Genomic DNA, 18,230 nt, shown 5'->3' with positions numbered 1-18,230 from the left:
ATTTTCTAGGGGACACTGGTCCGATAGAGTATGGTCTATCCCCACTGTTATTTTACGTTCGTTTAGAAAGTCCTGAATGTAGTTTATTATTTGTCCTTTTAGTCTTATATTTTTAAGTTTTTGTATTAGCCCGTTTTTGGAGATTCACTCTTTGTAATTCGACATCAAACAGATTACATCACACTCTAAGTAAACAATCTCATTTAACCCTTAATTAGTTAATGAATCTAGTTAACTTGCAGTATACTGTATCACTTAGTACTGCCTTAACGAGGACAAATCCCTTGTCAGTTGTTGGTGAGTGATCAATTAATGTCTGGAGAAAGGGATTAGCCTTACTCACAATAAATTAACATTTCATACTGCAACACAAGAGATTATCGATCATTATGCCTTTATAAGAAAGTGAGAGTGCATTATATAGCCTGCAAGAATCGTCACTGTAAACTAATAGAGGATTATTTTCAATTATACAGAATATTCAACTGCTAAGTATATGATAAAGTGTTGAAGTAGCATTAGATATGTTTGAGATTACAGTTTTCAGTTAACTGTATAATGTAGCTTGCTGTCTTTGAGAGAGTCAGTGTCTGTAGTGCTGGCTTGGTCTAATTGGTATTCACTCCCTGGGACACAAATATTGGTTACTAGCATTGTATTGTGAGCAGCCGGATGTGTAAATAATATGTAATATATTTCCGTATTATATTTTATAGTACTTGTTGTTTTAATATTGTCAACAACAGAGAGAACGAAGATTTATTTTGTAAAACCACAACAGCATGCATATGTTCTAGCAAAAGGAAACTTGATAAATATTCATTTTGCTTAATTTCTACTTTAGAAAACATAGTTGGCACTCTGAAAGCTTGACGCTATATATTATTTGGCACGCGCATGGTTGGATGCAAACCAAATGTTTAATTCTCGCAAATTAAGACACTAGCGGCGGTATAGGAGCATCTATCTAATGTCATTCAATTAAGAATTGACCTTCACTTAGTGTGAGTTCATTGGAGTATGAACCTTCATAGAGTGAGGGCTAAACATTGTATGAACGTCGGAGCTTGCGTATGAACGTCAAATTGTTTCGTTCATACACTTATGAACGTCAATTTCGCGGTCACGTGACCGACCTCTTGTGCAATGGAAAAGCCGTATATCGTGTAAACTTCAAATTAAAAAATTATCACAGAAAAATACATCAAGATGGCAGTTTCAATGTAAAGATTAAGTATTTCTAAAGATATGGAAAATAAATTTTGAAAACTGTTTTTAAGCTTTGATCTTTTGGGAAAATAATAGTGGAACTGGTTGAGTGACTGACGTATTCTACATTAAAAATGTAATTCATTTATTTTTACGAAGTACGAATGCATCAATCCTACATCACCGGACTAAGTACATAGTTTGTTGAACGTTATTTCGTGAATACACAAATTGCATAACACATTCCTTGAGGACAAACCCAAATGGCCCGTCCCTTTGTGACAGGTGTTAATATGTTAATTAGAGAATGTATTGCCACCACATTATGTCCCGGGACTTTTATGACATGTAATGAACCTAGTCAGTCCCTGGGTCTGTAACAACAACATTGGTCTTATAAAATCAAAGTAGCATAAATATTACGTAATTCGTATTCAAAAATTGACTGAAAATATATAACATGAATAAAATTGCCCTTTTGGGGGTAATATAATATTGGGAAAATAAACTTAAAAGTACATGATTAAGAATTTCAGAATCAACTGTTTCTTGTATTTATGGCCGACTTCACACAAACTGAAAAATTAAACATATGTTTATAGAGCTATAATTACATGCATGACACCTAAATTAACATGAAATAATAATGTTGGTCATGTTTGTTAATTTGTACATTTCGTTGTTATTGGTATCCTGAGGATGTTGTAATTATATATATTATGTTGTATTTGACGTACAATACATGAACTTGTTGAGTGACTTTCTTCCATCAGTATGAAAGGATTGCAAACCCTAAATCCTTTGTCAAACAGTCATATAGATATCATATCTAACTCGTACTAAAAGTTCACTATCAATCACCTCTGATAACAAACTGTTACATTTAATATCCCCAAGCACCAATACCCAGTATGCTCTTGGAGTAATTATCAGAAACCCGAATAATATCCTGTCGACATGGTCACACCCGGTGATTGTTAAGACATTCAAACAATTTGGCAGTCTGTATTCATTTCTTATATCCTAAAAGTCACCACCAAGATTCCTATATACAAATTGTATTAAATAATACATATATACATTAAAACAGAACAAAAACGACTGGTCAACAGTTTGGTGCGGTCGATGGAAAGGGGTAACCTTTCAAAACCCCTACATCCCATTTCCCCTACAGCTTAAGACAACAAAGTTCACGGTCCATGACACTGCTAATCCCCAGTCTGTTACCTATTTCATACAATGGAACAACCCAAGAAACACGAATAGATTGAGATAAATATTTAATTACGATTACAATATTATTTAAAATTCATAATACATTATAATTATTAAAATGTTCATTTTTCAAAATTCATAATACATTATAATAAATTTCATCTCAAATGTTCAATTCACTCCTTATCCCAGCCTGAGGAGATGGCTAACCGCATCTAGAAACTGCATTGGGGATTTCACGGCGTGTCAGCTTAATGTGGGAGGAAAACCCGAAGTGATGCAGGTCTCAGACGTTTACCACTTTAGTGAAACCCACGAGCACGGGTATGGTGCTGACAAACCTAGAAACATAATCGGGGCGAACCGGGATTCGAACCCACAATGATAGGTTCCTGGCGTGCCCAAGGGACGCAACTCTGCAGTGCGAATCGCGGCGCCTTAGACGACTGGGCCACCCGTGCCCCCTTATTGTAAAGTAGGTTCCACCATCATGATGTAAATATAAAACGTCAGCACTGGAGAAACAGATTCCATTGTGCGTAATTGTGCAAACACAGTGGTGGAACCAATGAAGGGATCACTGACAATCCTGCCCTGCTCCACCGCTCCCGTCTGTTACATGATTTCCATACAACGTAAGTGTTTGTTTGTTGTCCAACGCAGCACATCAGTAGCCCTTCCATACGATGGTGGCCTGTGAACAAACGAGCCTTGACCAAGCAGTCTTGTGATATTGGACCAGACAATCCAGAGGCACTATAACGGGGGCAGTATAACGGGGTCACTGATTTTGTTAAAACTAAGAACGCCATTTTTGAGTTACATCTTCTGCGTGCTAGTGCAGAAGTTCTGCTTCTTACAAGTAAAGGGAAACACTTAACATATAAGTTGGTTCTGCAACGCTCTGTGAGAGGTAGCAGGTGCAATTTTTTTATTTTTCAGCCAAAACATTTTTTTGTTATTGACTGAGCATAGCTGATAAGGACACTGAGTGATGTTGTGTGAATAACACAATCATGGATCGCAACCCCTGGCTTCCACAGATGTCACCGAAAACCAACTAAAACGAATCGTGATTTATGGAATATTGTTTTCAGTTACAAATGTTCCTCATTTTCGAGTTTGCATTCATCAGGTGTCATCACTGATTTTTAGTGATTAATGTAGATGATTTTCATCTCTATTTTTCAAGTTACGAACAATAGAAATTTGTGTTTCGGCACATATTCAAGAATTATTATTTCTATTGAATATTTTTTTTCTAGGGGCGCCAGTACAAGACAATGGGCTGCTAGGCTATGATGAGAAACAGTTCAGTAAGTTATTATTATTATGTACAGATTGAAATAAAAAATGCTGCAAAGAGGGTTTGGGTGATCCTGACACAGTGAGGCTGGTTAGGCTCATCATCAGCTCAGGGCCCTTGCAGCCTCTACAGAGAATGGGACTTCTCCAAGGAAGCGCTGCCGGATTAAACCAACCCAGGACATTTCAGAGAATGTGAAGACTCCCCAACTCTGCAGCCTTCTGCATTGGCAGAAGGGCTGTATTCCTGGCAGCAAACTAGGTACTCTCCCAATGTCAGTCAACAGATTGTGAGGTCCCAAATCTAAGGCACCAAGAACAATGGGGGTCGGACAACTGGGAACTTGGGATGCAAGCGTGACATTTCGAAAGTGAGGTCCGCATATTTGCAATGATCTTCCTGAAACCTGTCTTATTTCTGCGTCAAATCCAGAAAATATGACACCATCCGTTAAAGGTGCCCCAACAGGTTGCCTGGCTAGAGTCAACACTAAAGATACATTCCTGAGTTCCATGAGAGACATCCACAACCCCCAGGCGGATCCTTCCACGATCAAGGTTCAGGAGTGTTTTACCTATCTGCAGTCGCTATTTAAAGAGACGTCCAATACTATACCGAATCTCTGTCAGAAGGAGTGAGTGAGTGAGTTTGGTTTTACGCCGCTTTTAGCAATATTCCAGCAATATCACGGCGGGGTACACCAGAAATGGGCTTCACACATTGTACCCATGTCGGGAATCGAACCCGGGTCTTCGGCGTGACGAGCGAACGCTTTAACCACTAGGCTACCCGACCGCCCCTCTGTCAGAAGGATGTCAGAGGTACGTCCCATTATATCATTATCGCCTATCAATTCAAGGTGTAAATAAAAAAAATATAAAAAAAATCTATTTTTTGTTCTTGTTTAACGCCGCACTTACATTCCGGCTATATGGCGGCGGTGTGCATAAATTCAAACATATTGGTAACTACAGACGCAACCGATTCTGAGGTTATCAGCCATATTCTTACCCACTACTCTGTCACGTCCTGATTGTTCCTCAACAGAGCCAGGCAGCTTCCTTCACTCCCAAATGTCAATCTGAGATCAACCTTCCTGAAATCCACAATAAGGCGTCAGCTGGTGAAGATTTCATCATGGCATCTGTTATGCAGATATCCTCTTCTTATAAACTAACAACAACCTGAAGATCCTGCCCAGGCTGACGCCTTCTCCTGTGAAGGCACCTTTGACAAAATCCCATCCCTCTTCACACACCTGTACACCATGTCTTTGTCGATGGTTCCTCTTGTCAATGGTTTTCTGCCCAAAACAGCTCGTGTCACCTACAAACGTTTCTTTACCATCATCAATCGACGAGCCAACGCCTCGAATATCAGATGGACCGGTGTAGTGAAATGTTGTTTTATTCATTATGGACAGGCCCCCTGGAAACATGGTGGTTGTTTTGTTTGTTTGTTAGTTGTTTAACGCCGCACTCAGCAATGTTCCATCTATATGACGGCGGTCTGTAAATAATCGAGTCTGGACCAGACAATCCAGTGATTAATATCATGAGCATCGATCCACGCAATTGGGATCGATGACATGCATCAACCAAGTCAGCGAGCCTGACCACACGATCCCAGTAGTCGCCTTTTACGACAAGCATAGTCGCCTGTTACGGCAAGCATGGGTTGCTGAAGACCTATTCTACCCCGGAATCTGAACGGGTCCCGTGGAAACATGTACAGAAGTGTGGATTGGTGAATGACCCCATGTGACCATGATTGTGAGATGTGGCAGCCACATCACTCATCCCAGTCGAACTCATCAGTGATGTGTCGTGGTACGTTCCAGAAAACTCCCCAAACAATTTCACGATCGTGTATGAAACCACACGCTGGTTTGAGGGCGTCCAGGGATGACAGCTGTAAAACACTGACATTCTAACGGTTCAAGGTCAACAAATTATTTTCTTGCTAGTTCACACCCAGTCTCCTCAGAATGGTGGACTTCCTCACACGAAAACATGCCCTATGTTGAATGTACCACTTCCCAGCTTCGTGTAGTCGGCACAGAACAAATACAGGCAGTCTTTCACGCCTTTTCCGCGTACTGGGGTCAGTTTTGAGTCAGGACAGAAGTGGTCTTCATTATTTGGACAGACTGTCACATCTGACTGGAAAGTAATCTTTCAATCATTGTTTGTACAGTAAACTACGGTTATAACGAACACGCTTATAACGAACAGACGGATATAACGAACTTACTTTTTTGGTCCCGACTATTTGCTGTAGTTATGCTGTATATATGCTTATAACGAACTACGGTTATAACGAACTGAAATTAGAAGTCCCTTTGAATTCGTTATAACCGAAGTTTACTGTAAATGATTATGAATGTTACTCAATGATTGAGTCAAGCTCATTTTGAGGCATAATATATGACTGATATATCACATTATCCATCAGTGAAATAGTTTCTTTTACGGAGAAAGTTGTCGAATAATTGAGTATTGTTCCCAGGGAAGAAATGTGACAAGATGATGTCAACATCATCCCATGCCGTTGGGGATATCTGGAGCATATACAGATCTGTCCGAGACGGGTGTGGGTTCCCTATGAATTATATCTTATCATGACAGTGACAAGTAACACCAGTGGACAACATGACAATGACAAGTCACACCAGTGGACAACATGACAATGACCAGTAACACCAGTGGACAACATGACAATGACACGTACCACCAGTGGACAACATGAAAATGACAAGTAACACAAGTGGACAACATGACAATGACAAGTAACATCAGTGGACAACATGACAATGACAAGTAACATCAGTGGACAACATGCCATTGACGAGTAACACCAGTGGACAACATGACAATGACACGTACCACCAGTGGACAACATGACAATGACATGTAACACCAGTGGACAACATGACAATGACATGTAACACCAGTGGACAACATGACAATGACATGTAACACCAGTGGACAACATGACAATGACCAGTAACACCAGAGGACAACATGACAATGACATGTAACACCAGTGGACAACATGACAATGACGAGTAACACCAGTGGACAACATGACAATGACATGTAACACCAGTGGACAACATGACAATGACCAGTAACACCAGTGGACAACATGACATTGACACGTACCACCAGCGGACAACATGACAATGATTTGTAACACCAGTGGACCACATGACAATGACAAGTAACACCAGTGGACAACATGACAATGACCAGTAACACCAGTGGACAACATGACAATGACACGTACCACCAGTGGACAACATGACAATGACATGTAACACCAGTGGACCACATGACAATGACAAGTAACACCATTGGACAACATGACAATGACATGTAACACCAGCGGACAACATGACAATGACGAGTAACACCAGTGGACAACATGACAATGACATGTACCACCAGCGGACAACATGACAATGACAAGTAACACCAGTGGACAACATGACAATGACATGTAACACCAGTTGACAACATGACAATGACGAGTAACACCAGTGGACAACATGACAATGACATGTACCACCAGCGGACAACATGACAATGACAAGTAACACCAGTGGACAACATGACAATGACATGTAACACCAGTTGACAACATGACAATGACGAGTAACACCAGTGGACAACATGACAATGACAAGTAACACCAGTGGACAACATGACAATAATATGAAACACCAGTGGACAACATAACAATGATATGAAACACCAGTGGACAACATGACAATGACAAGTAACACCAGTGGACAACATGACAATAATATGAAACACCAGTGGACAACATAACAATGATATGAAACGCCAGTGGACAACATAACAATGATATGAAACACCAGTGGACAACATAACAATGATATGAAACACCAGTGGACAACATGACAATGACCAGTAACACAAGTGGACAACATGACAATGATATGTATCACCCGTGGACAACATGACAATGACATGTAACACCAGTGGACAACATGACAATGAAATGAAACACAAGTGGACCACATGACAATGACCAGTAACACCAGTGGCCAACATGACATTGACACGTAACACCAGCGGACAACATGACAATGATTTGTAACACCAGCGGACAACATGATAATGACGAGTAACACTTTTGGACAACATGACAATGACGAGTAACACATTTGGTAACATGACAATGACGAGTAACACCAGTGGAAAACATGACAATGACATGTACCACCAGCGGACAACATGACAATGACAAGTAACACCAGTGGACAACATGACAATGACATGTAACACCAGTTGACAACATGACAATGACGAGTAACACCAGTGGACAACATGACAATGACATGTACCACCAGCGGACAACATGACAATGACAAGTAACACCAGTGGACAACATGACAATGACATGTAACACCAGTTGACAACATGACAATGACGAGTAACACCAGTGGACAACATGACAATGACAAGTAACACCAGTGGACAACATGACAATAATATGAAACACCAGTGGACAACATAACAATGATATGAAACACCAGTGGACAACATGACAATGACAAGTAACACCAGTGGACAACATGACAATAATATGAAACACCAGTGGACAACATAACAATGATATGAAACGCCAGTGGACAACATAACAATGATATGAAACACCAGTGGACAACATAACAATGATATGAAACACCAGTGGACAACATGACAATGACCAGTAACACAAGTGGACAACATGACAATGATATGTATAACCCGTGGACAACATGACAATGACATGTAACACCAGTGGACAACATGACAATGAAATGAAACACAAGTGGACAACATGACAATGACCAGTAACACCAGTGGCCAACATGACATTGACACGTAACACCAGCGGACAACATGACAATGATTTGTAACACCAGCGGACAACATGATAATGACGAGTAACACTTTTGGACAACATGACAATGACGAGTAACACATTTGGTAACATGACAATGACGAGTAACACCAGTGGAAAACATGACACTCACAAGTAACCCCAGTGGACAACATGACAATGACGAGTAACACCAGTGAACAACATGACAATGACAAGTAATACCAGTGAGCAACATGACAATGACAAGTAATACCAGTGAGCAACATGACAATGACATGTAACACCAGTGAACAACATGACAATGACAAGTAATACCAGTGGACAATGTGACAATGACAATAATATTACAAATAAGCTTTTATCATCATCTCTGTATGTCCTATCTTTATAAATTGATTTAAAATATGGCATTTGTTTCCAGTGCACGAGACGATATCTGTGGATTCTCTGCTGAACGACTTCAAGACAAAACTAAAAGGTAGGTTATACACTTCATAAACAGTATGATCAAAATGTGTTGCCCTTGGGTCATAACAGTGAGGTAAGATAGGTAACGTCTTGACCTTGACCTGCATAACAGCTATCTCACATCACATCACTAAAGGGAAACAACAAACGTTCGCACTGGAATAAGAAACATGAGGCGAAGGTTACATTCTGCTGGTCTCCGTTCTTGACATCCAGCATTTCAATTGTTTGAAAAGCATTACTTGAAAGTTGACGGATGACAAAGTAGACACAATTTATGGATAATAACTTCTATATTTACTGTAAAGGCGACGTTCCGGAAAAGATCCAAATACCGTTGTCAAGCAAGACTGTGTGGAGGCAGTGTGAGGGTAGGCTCTGGCAGTAGTACACTTTGCTTGACAACGGAGTTGTTATCTATAAATTGTGTCTACTGCCATCCAACAATTCGTCCACCATTGTTTACAAACGGCGCCACAAACGTTTTTGGGATGTGGCGGAAGAAGCACCAGACCGATTCTGAGCTGATTTCATAATGATCCTACGGGGTATCACATCTAATGCAAACACACAATTGCATATTGCCAGCACACAACGCAACAGGAGTGATTATTTGTAGTACAATTTATGATCACTATGCTTTGTCCCGATCGTTTAGGACCATAATTCTCGCCCACAACATTGACATGTGGTCATAGAAGTGCGTTTAGTCAAGGCGCTGGCATCCCATGGGGACACATTGTGCTCCCCTTTTTGCTGATATGGTTCTTTATGCATATGAATCAGCATTTCGGCTCGGATTAGCAAAGTCAGCCCAAGGTAATTTGGCTAAGAAGTTTAACTTAGGCTTCAGGTAGCGATGATCTGATATCGTTCAAAAACCATCCCCTTCCACTGTTCTAACCACATGAACTAGAAATACAGGAGACCACTGACACCGCATCGTCTTTCATACTTCGATCTGTGCAAGATTCAGAGTGACAAACCACTTCCGACAAGACTGTATGTCTTCAACTTTCCAATAGTCAACTTTCCCTATGTCAAGCACTATTCCAGCTGCAGCCTTAGGTGCCTACATTTCAGAACTTTTGAGGTACAATCGAGCATGCTCTTTCTATCAAGATTTCAAAGAGAGTCATACGAATCTTGCTCAAAAGTTGTTTGATTAAGCTTTCAAAATGATTATGGTAGATATGTGGGGGACATTTCGAAATGTGACGCATCAGAGACAAGAGTGATGTCCGATGCAATTCCTATTTTGGCTTGTATAGATGCATTTATAATGAATATGGAAAGGATTTTGTCTTTTATATTTATTCCGCAACAAGACATAGGTAGGATAATAGGATAGGATATTCACAATTCTAATGACACATTGCTGATAGCATATCCATCAAAATTCATTTTTTGACAATACTCTCGTGTCCTCTAAATGATTACTGACTGATTCAGAATCAGAAGATTGACTATTTGCAATTGTTCAAAACGTGCTTTCATTTTCATGGAATTTGTGATTAATTTGCATTAAGACTCGTTTATAATACTCTGTATGGGAGATAATGGTTCCTGGCAAACCAGTGGCAGGGAATTGGCAATTTTGACCATTATTGAGCAATATAACATCATCAGTATACCAGATATCTAACTCAAAACGGACGGAAAGCGTGGATGATTGATGGCCTTGTATACTATAATCCTGATCAGACAACTGGTCAGCAAATGTCATGTGTCTAGAGCTAATGAGGATGGGTTGGAGAAAATGTCAGAACATTGAATTTGTTTTTATTGTTTTCGCACCCCCGTGTTATAGCCTGATTCTAGCTCATCTTGTTAAGTAACACTCACTCACTCACTCACTCGGTCAAACACAGACAGAACCACCAGGGTATCCGATGAAAAGGTGAAACAGCGGCATCATTGTTCTGAAGGCTTACGAGCAACTTACTACCTATCACAGATGTATCAAGACATGCCCATCTTTTACAAAAAGAAATACAAGTGAATAAGACAATTCAAAATGTGATGATGTTTTCAGATATACAAAGTGCAGGCTTGTGGAAATCTAACCCTTCTCTGAAGTCATGCAGCGAGACTAAAGGCTGTAAGTAATCTGAGTCTGATTGTTACAAGTTACATATCTGTTCCTGCTTTTTGGCTATGTCAAATATGTAACTCGAACTTTGTTACATAAGTATATCATTTCAATCAGTGTGAGTGTATGGTTTTGGCAACATTATTATAGCAGCATAGACCTGTCTTGTTTAAAATACCGCCTTTGGGGTGTAGTAGTAGACCGTCCACCAGGAGAGCGGAAGATCAGGGAACAGAAAGATGTTAAAAGATGGTACTTGTTGTTACCCTGTCTAGCGCTAGGCATTAAGGGTCTAAAACAAGGACTGGTCGGCTCGAAGTCTGAGTGGGGTATTTATGTGAAACTGCGGCATGGCATTTCAGTGGGCCAGCACTTTATAATCGGCATTAGACTAGTACAAGCAGACAAACACACACGCATACATAAACGCAATAATTTTGGACGCGACGTTAACCCTATTTCAAAAAAATGTTCAAGGTAAATTCAGGACGCGGTATCACAATACATGTTCTTTCCAAACGAGGATAGGGGACACGAGTCGCCCAGTCGTCTAAGGCGTCGCCATTCGCTGTGCAGAGTTGGGCACGCCAGAACCCTATGATTGTAGGTTAGAATCCCGGTTCGCCCCGATTTTTTCTAGGTTTGTCAGCACCATACCCGTGCTCGTTGGTTTCACCGAGGTGGTAAACGTCTTAGACCTGCATCACTTCGGGCTTTCCTCCCATATTAAGCTGACACGCAGTGATATAACTGGAATAATGTTAAAAGCGGCGTTAAACCCAACTCACTCACTCCAAAGATAGGGAATCTTGTAAACTTCATTTCAGACGTAACCCATTGTTTCTGCACTTATTGCAGCCAGCACGCCGAAGACCCGGGTTCGATTCCTGACATGGGTACAATGTGTGAAGCCCATTTCTGGTGTCCCCCGCCGTGATATTGCTGCAATATTGCTAAAAGCGGCGTAAAACCATACTCACTCACTCACTCACTATTGCAGCCAGCCCGTGCAACGACACAAATTGCAGCCAGAGGCCTCACCAAGGGTATCAGGAAAGACTACATAGCGTCATGCACCCTACAGAAAGTGTGAATATTACTCAGAGGGGTCACATCATGGAGATGATGAAAGTCAAGCCTTCTGGCAAGAGGGTTCTGATAGTAACAGGCTCGTCGTCCGATCACTTCCTTGAATCCCAGGGCCTTATTCAGAGCCTGCACCAGAACGTGTTCCCCGAACTGGATAACTACACCTTCGTCTACTACGATCTCGGGCTGGATCCAAAGCAGAGGGAACAGGTGCATAACTCAAGTGGTCTCTTCTTAGATAGGTGGTCTCTTCCTGATGACACAACCCCAAGGGCGGAACTAAAAGATGCTACATAGGCTTTGTGTGACGGAGTACGAAAGGAGGCGCTTGCTGCGGCTATCCTAATTCCCTTGGGGCCGACCAGTTGATATTAGTTTTGGTTTGGTTTGTTGTTTAACGCCGCTCTCAGCAATATTCCAGCTCTATGACGGAGGTCTGTAAATAATCGAGTCTGGACCAGACAATCCAGTGATTAATGTCATGAACATCGATCCACACAATTGGAATCAATGACATGCATCAGCCAAGTCAGCCAGCCTGACCACACGATCCCGTTAGTCGCCTTTTACGGCAAGCATGGGTTGCTGAACACCTATTCTACCCCGGAATCTTCACGGGTCCAGTTGATATTATGTGGGTCAGGGGTTGTGAATTGTCTCGAAAAATATTAATCGTCCCTGATAATTGTTGAAAAGGATGTTACGTTTGAAAAAGAAAAAGAAAATTTTGGGCAACAAAATAAATTGTTGCAAGAATCTTTTTTGAAATAACATATTTAGGGTTATAGTTTTAATTAAACGATATCTGGTTTTATAAATATACAGTCTTCATACACCCCGCCCCCCTCAACCAGTGATAAATGCTCAGTCTCTTACATTAGAACAGAATTGCTTTGTCCATCTTGAAACTTGAATCATTTCATTTTATTTTCCCCCAATCATTGTTCTAGCTTCAACCACCCCTTGACAAAGCTGCAATGTTGCTGAATTCAATCATAATTTGGAAATGTGATTCTGATCAGATAAATGAAATCAAATGAACTACCGCTGTTGGAAAAAGCACTTTTTTCAAACCAAGTAGGGAACCTCATTACATCTGCAATCATATAGTCTGCCTTTTCAAATAATACTGTGAAAAGTTTCATTTGGAGCGGAATACACATGCAATTTCTGACAGGGCTCTTCTACCTTACTACGTAATACTTTATGTCGTTCTTAATTATATTTTACAATTCTTATGTAAATATATAATCCGTTTGTTGCAAAATCGTACCGATGAAATGCAAAACAGATATAAATCAACAGTTCGTCTTAAATAGCATGAAAGTTTTTTATTTTTCTATACCAACTCGTCACCATAAGTAGAGAGAAAGTTGTTTAACAAACAATCATGTAATTGTTGGTGTTTGTGACTAAACGCGCACCTGCTTAATCGTTAGACATACAATTTATTTTAATCAAAAGGCCACAAGCTTTTGAAAGAAAGAAATGGTAATTATAAAAACAGTGTACATGATCCTATTTCAGTTGAGGAAACACTGTCGCTGCGAGGTACGGCGGTATCCTGTTGAGAAGATGCCTCACATGCATAAAAAGCTACGATGTTACACGTGGAAACCATTCATAATTGAGGTATTATTTTTGAGGGTTTACAAAGTAGTAGGGTTGCATGACACCGGTGTTCAATCCTAACAATAGCTATAATAGCATACCAATTACCTTTCACCAAGGTTTGTTTATGAATATTATATAACACAAGTAGGCATGTCGTATACCTATTGAACATATATTTTCAATTGTAGGACAAAAGGCATTCGTAGTCTTGCCTATAGCCAAATTGCCTTAACTGACATACGTGGAATGAGCTAGGTGGAATTTGATGGTGTACACTACTACATAGGATACTTAATTCAAAAGTAATATTTTGTTTTTAGTTTCAACAAAATCAGTAAATGTGCATTCGTGCGACTAGATTTCGGGGCACTGTTCCACTGAATAACCCCTCAGCGAGGACTTTCTGCAGATACATCCATCTCACACAACTCACATAACACGCATCACAATTCTAACTTAAGGAAATATGAGGAATGATATAACATCAAACGACAAATGTCATTTATATTTCATTTGGGTCGACATCCATCGTATTGGTAGCTTAATGATTGAACCATTAGGCTGCATTGGCGCTGACAGACCACAGTGCTTTCACGAATATCTTGATTTATAGTATTTAGCACGCCAGGAAGAGAAAATTACGTACGTCCGCTTCCTAAAGTTCATGAACAGTGTGATGGAAACACAATAGTGTAGATTAATAGGGGACGGTGTTGGAGTGAGTGAGTGAGTTGGGTTTAACGCCACTTTTAACATTATTCCAGTTATATCACGGCGTGTCAGCTTAATGTGGGAGGAAAGCCCGAAGTGATGCAGGTCTCAGACGATTACCACTTCGGTGAAACCCACGAGCACGGGTATGGTGCTGACAAACCTAGAAACATAATCGGGGCGAACCGGGATTCGAACCCACAATCATAGGGTTCTGGCGTGCCCAAGGGACGCAACTCTGCACAGCGAATGGCGACACCTTAGACGACTGGGCCAGGACGGTGTTGGAGAGGCGGGGCATGGAAAAACGACACAGCTCTTAATTACACAGTATTTATTTTATTCTTAAATATGAGCACTATTTAGGCACTGCTTATTTATTTTAGGGAGGGACGATCCGAAACAAATTGTCACATGTATTTTGGGGGATGGTAGTGGGTAGGGGGTTGTGGTGGGGCATGAAAAACTTACATAAAAAAGGTGGTTTTGAGGGGGCGTCAAAGTGAGATACAGTTCAAAGGCCAATCTCTACCACCATCCATCCCCCTTATCTTTGTACGGGTTTTATGATCATGTCGTTGGTGGATACACATGCACTGGTACATTGGCCATTGACAAACGTCATCTCACATGTGCTACCAGACATGCGTAGACAGATATCACATACAAAAGATACCAATAATGATATCCACCTTTGTACTTCCAGGCAAACATCCGTTCTGTAGACATTTTGATCTGGGCGGATGCATCGGTAAGATTCCCAAAGTCCAGTATTGGACCACTTCTCAAAGAGGTCAACGCGAAGGGCGCCATCATGGAAGTGGGGACGCCACCATACTCAGTCTCAGATCATGTGCAGAAAATAACATTTGACTATTTCGGTGAACAGACATGTCATTTCGCTCAAGTTGGCGAGATGCAAGCAACATTTCTTGTTTTCAAAAATGAGCGTTTCATCAGGGAGGCGATTCTGAAGCCTTGGATAGCATGTGCATTGGATTCAAGATGTATGTGTCCGTCCGACCCAGAGAAGCTTATAGTATGTTATACATACGTTAGAAAATATAACAAGTGTCACAGGTTTGATCAAGCAGCTCTGAATTTAATTCTAGCAAAATTGTTCTGGGGCAATGAGCAAACCTTTACGCCATCAAGAAAATATATTGACATAAAGAAAGAGGATAAAGTTCACTATTTTGATCAGTTAGGAAACTGATGTTTTGTTTTCTGGTAATGTGTTTAACATGGTTGTTGTTTGTATGCAATGCTCAGATATCGTTTATGTGGGTGTCCAGTGTAAACATGTTAACTACCCCCATTTGTTAAACTATGTGAACATGAATTGGATTATACCCTTATTGAAAGTCAAGAAATAACAGATCTCATAAAGTCCCTACCGGTAAATAAAGCAAGCGGTCCCGACAACGTGAATCACAGATTACTAAAGAATATGTCACTATCCATAGCCAATCCTTTACGCTTGTTATTTAATTTGCCTCTTGAACAAAGCACATTCCAATCACAGTGGAAACTTGCTAATGTAATGCCTTAGTACAAAAAGAGAGATAAATCCAACCCTTCCAACTACAGGCCTATTTCACTGTTATCTTGTCTTGGGAAATTATTTGAAAGACTCCCTTTTAAAAGAATGTATAATTACTTTCTGAAGAATAAACTACTTTCCAAATAACAATCGGGATCCATGCCAAACAATTGTACTACATATCAATTAATTGAAATTTACCATCACATTTGTAATTCACTTGATGATCATAAATATGTTTGTATGATATTCTGTGATATTTCTAAGGCATTCGACAGGGTATGGCACAAAGGTATATTGCATAACAATATGGTATAACTGGTAAATTATTAGCTTGGTGTCGTAGTTATCTGTCAGCCTGTTGTCAAAGAGTATTTATTAATGGTAGTTTATGAAGTAAAAAATTCACAAAAGCAGGTGTCCCACAGGGCTCTGTACTGGGGCCGTTCCTATTTCTAGTTTACATAATGATATTACTGATCAGCTTCAAAATATTACTAGGTCATTTGCCGACGATACATGTATAGGAACTTCATCTACTGATATGGTCGTAATTGAAGACAGACTAAATCAAGACCTTCTCTCTCTCCACCAGTGGGCAAGCACATGGCTTGTAAACTTTAATCCAACCAAGACCAAATACATGCTTTTTAGTCACAAACAGGTACAGGATTATCCAAACATTTGCTATGCTAACAGTGCCATTGAACATGTTGTAACCCACAAACATCTGGGGGGCACGTTATCTCAAGATACGAAATGGACTGCACATGTTTCAATTATTGCTAGGTCAACAGGGAAAATGGTTTCAGCTATGCGTAAACTTTAATATAAATTAGATAGATGATAATCTGTCAAAAATCTATCTGACATTTATAAGACCTATTCTGGAGTATGGGACAACTGTTCTGCTTATAACGAAAATTATCTTGAATTAATACAACTTGACGTCGACGCTGCCTGAATTGTGACTGGCTTGACCAAATTTGCCTCGAGAGAAAGTTTATATTTCGAAACCGGCTGGATACGACTAAAAGAGAGACGAAAAGTTAAAAAACTTACGACAGTGCACAAAGTAATAATAAATGAATGTCCCTCATATCTAAATTATTTGTTACCCAACAATAGATCAGCTGCTTCAAATTATAACCTACGTAACAAACAGAACATGACTGTACCTTTTGCCAGAACAAGTACATTTCAGAAATCTTTTATAATAGACTCTTTAAAACAATGGAATTCACAAAATAAAAAAATATCAAAAATAGTATCTCTGTAGCCGAATTAAAAACTGAAATTTATCCAATTGTTATTAAATCTCCAAATTATTTCAGTTATGTGAAAGCGTCAAATTAATATTATCTACACAAGACTTAGACATAGATGTAGCAATCTAAATTATGATTTATTGAGGGTTAATTTGTCAGACACTATTTCTTACCTCTGCGGTTCACCACGCGAAAATGCTTTTCATTATTTTCTTGAATGTAAAAATGTATATATGTAGATGTATGTGTGAGTGTATGTAGGTATATGTGTTTGTGTGTAATACTGTATATATCTGAATATGTGTGTGTTATTATATTTTCTCATTACTTGTAATTCCTATGCACTGTACATTTATTCTGCACCACAGAATTCACATACCACAATGTAATGAAATGTATATAGGAGAAGGCCTCGTAAGGGTGTCACTTGTGCCAAATCCATTTGGTTTTCCGCAATAAAATATGTTTAAATCAAACATGTTAAGAGAACATGTTTATTATGAGAACCGGACAATAAAGATTTGTTTGTTGTTTAACATCGCACTTAGTTACTAGTATATAACTGATTGAATAGCCAGACCAGACAAGCCAGTGACTATGGTACAGTGACAGGCAATCACTACGCGTCCAAAGGTTTCTTGGTGACATTTCTAACAGTAGTAGTAGTAGTAGTAGTAGTAGTAGTAGTAGTAGTAGTAGTAGGGGCAAGAACTTTAGAAGTTCATCCTCTTTAAAACGTGACTGTAAGTGACAACTGAGTTTGGATAGTTTGATTACATGGTGCACAGTTAAAAAAGAAATCTTAACTATATGCAAATG

The 18,230-nt window shown here is 39.8% G+C and overlaps 1 protein-coding gene across 1 annotated transcript in view; it reads left to right on the top strand.

Annotated features, from left to right (window-relative positions):
- Positions 1–17,280, top strand: part of LOC139457467 (uncharacterized) — a 36,496-nt gene extending 19,216 nt beyond the window's left edge. Inside the window, exons 4-9 of the mRNA XM_071238856.1 lie at positions 3,690–3,740; positions 9,048–9,104; positions 11,130–11,195; positions 12,187–12,485; positions 13,803–13,907; positions 15,307–17,280. Coding sequence (XP_071094957.1) covers positions 3,690–3,740; positions 9,048–9,104; positions 11,130–11,195; positions 12,187–12,485; positions 13,803–13,907; positions 15,307–15,816 — 1,088 coding nt within the window. The 3' untranslated portion in view covers positions 15,817–17,280. The remainder of the gene's footprint in view (positions 1–3,689; positions 3,741–9,047; positions 9,105–11,129; positions 11,196–12,186; positions 12,486–13,802; positions 13,908–15,306) is intronic.
- Positions 17,281–18,230: the final 950 nt, after the last annotated feature.

Source organism: Haliotis cracherodii, unplaced genomic scaffold (genome assembly GCF_022045235.1).
Source record: "Haliotis cracherodii isolate W230 unplaced genomic scaffold, xgHalCrac1.p SCAF_12, whole genome shotgun sequence".
In the NCBI taxonomy this organism is placed as follows: domain Eukaryota; kingdom Metazoa; phylum Mollusca; class Gastropoda; order Lepetellida; family Haliotidae; genus Haliotis; species Haliotis cracherodii.
Note: the sequence above shows the minus strand (reverse complement) of the source record. Positions and strands in the feature narration are given on the sequence as shown.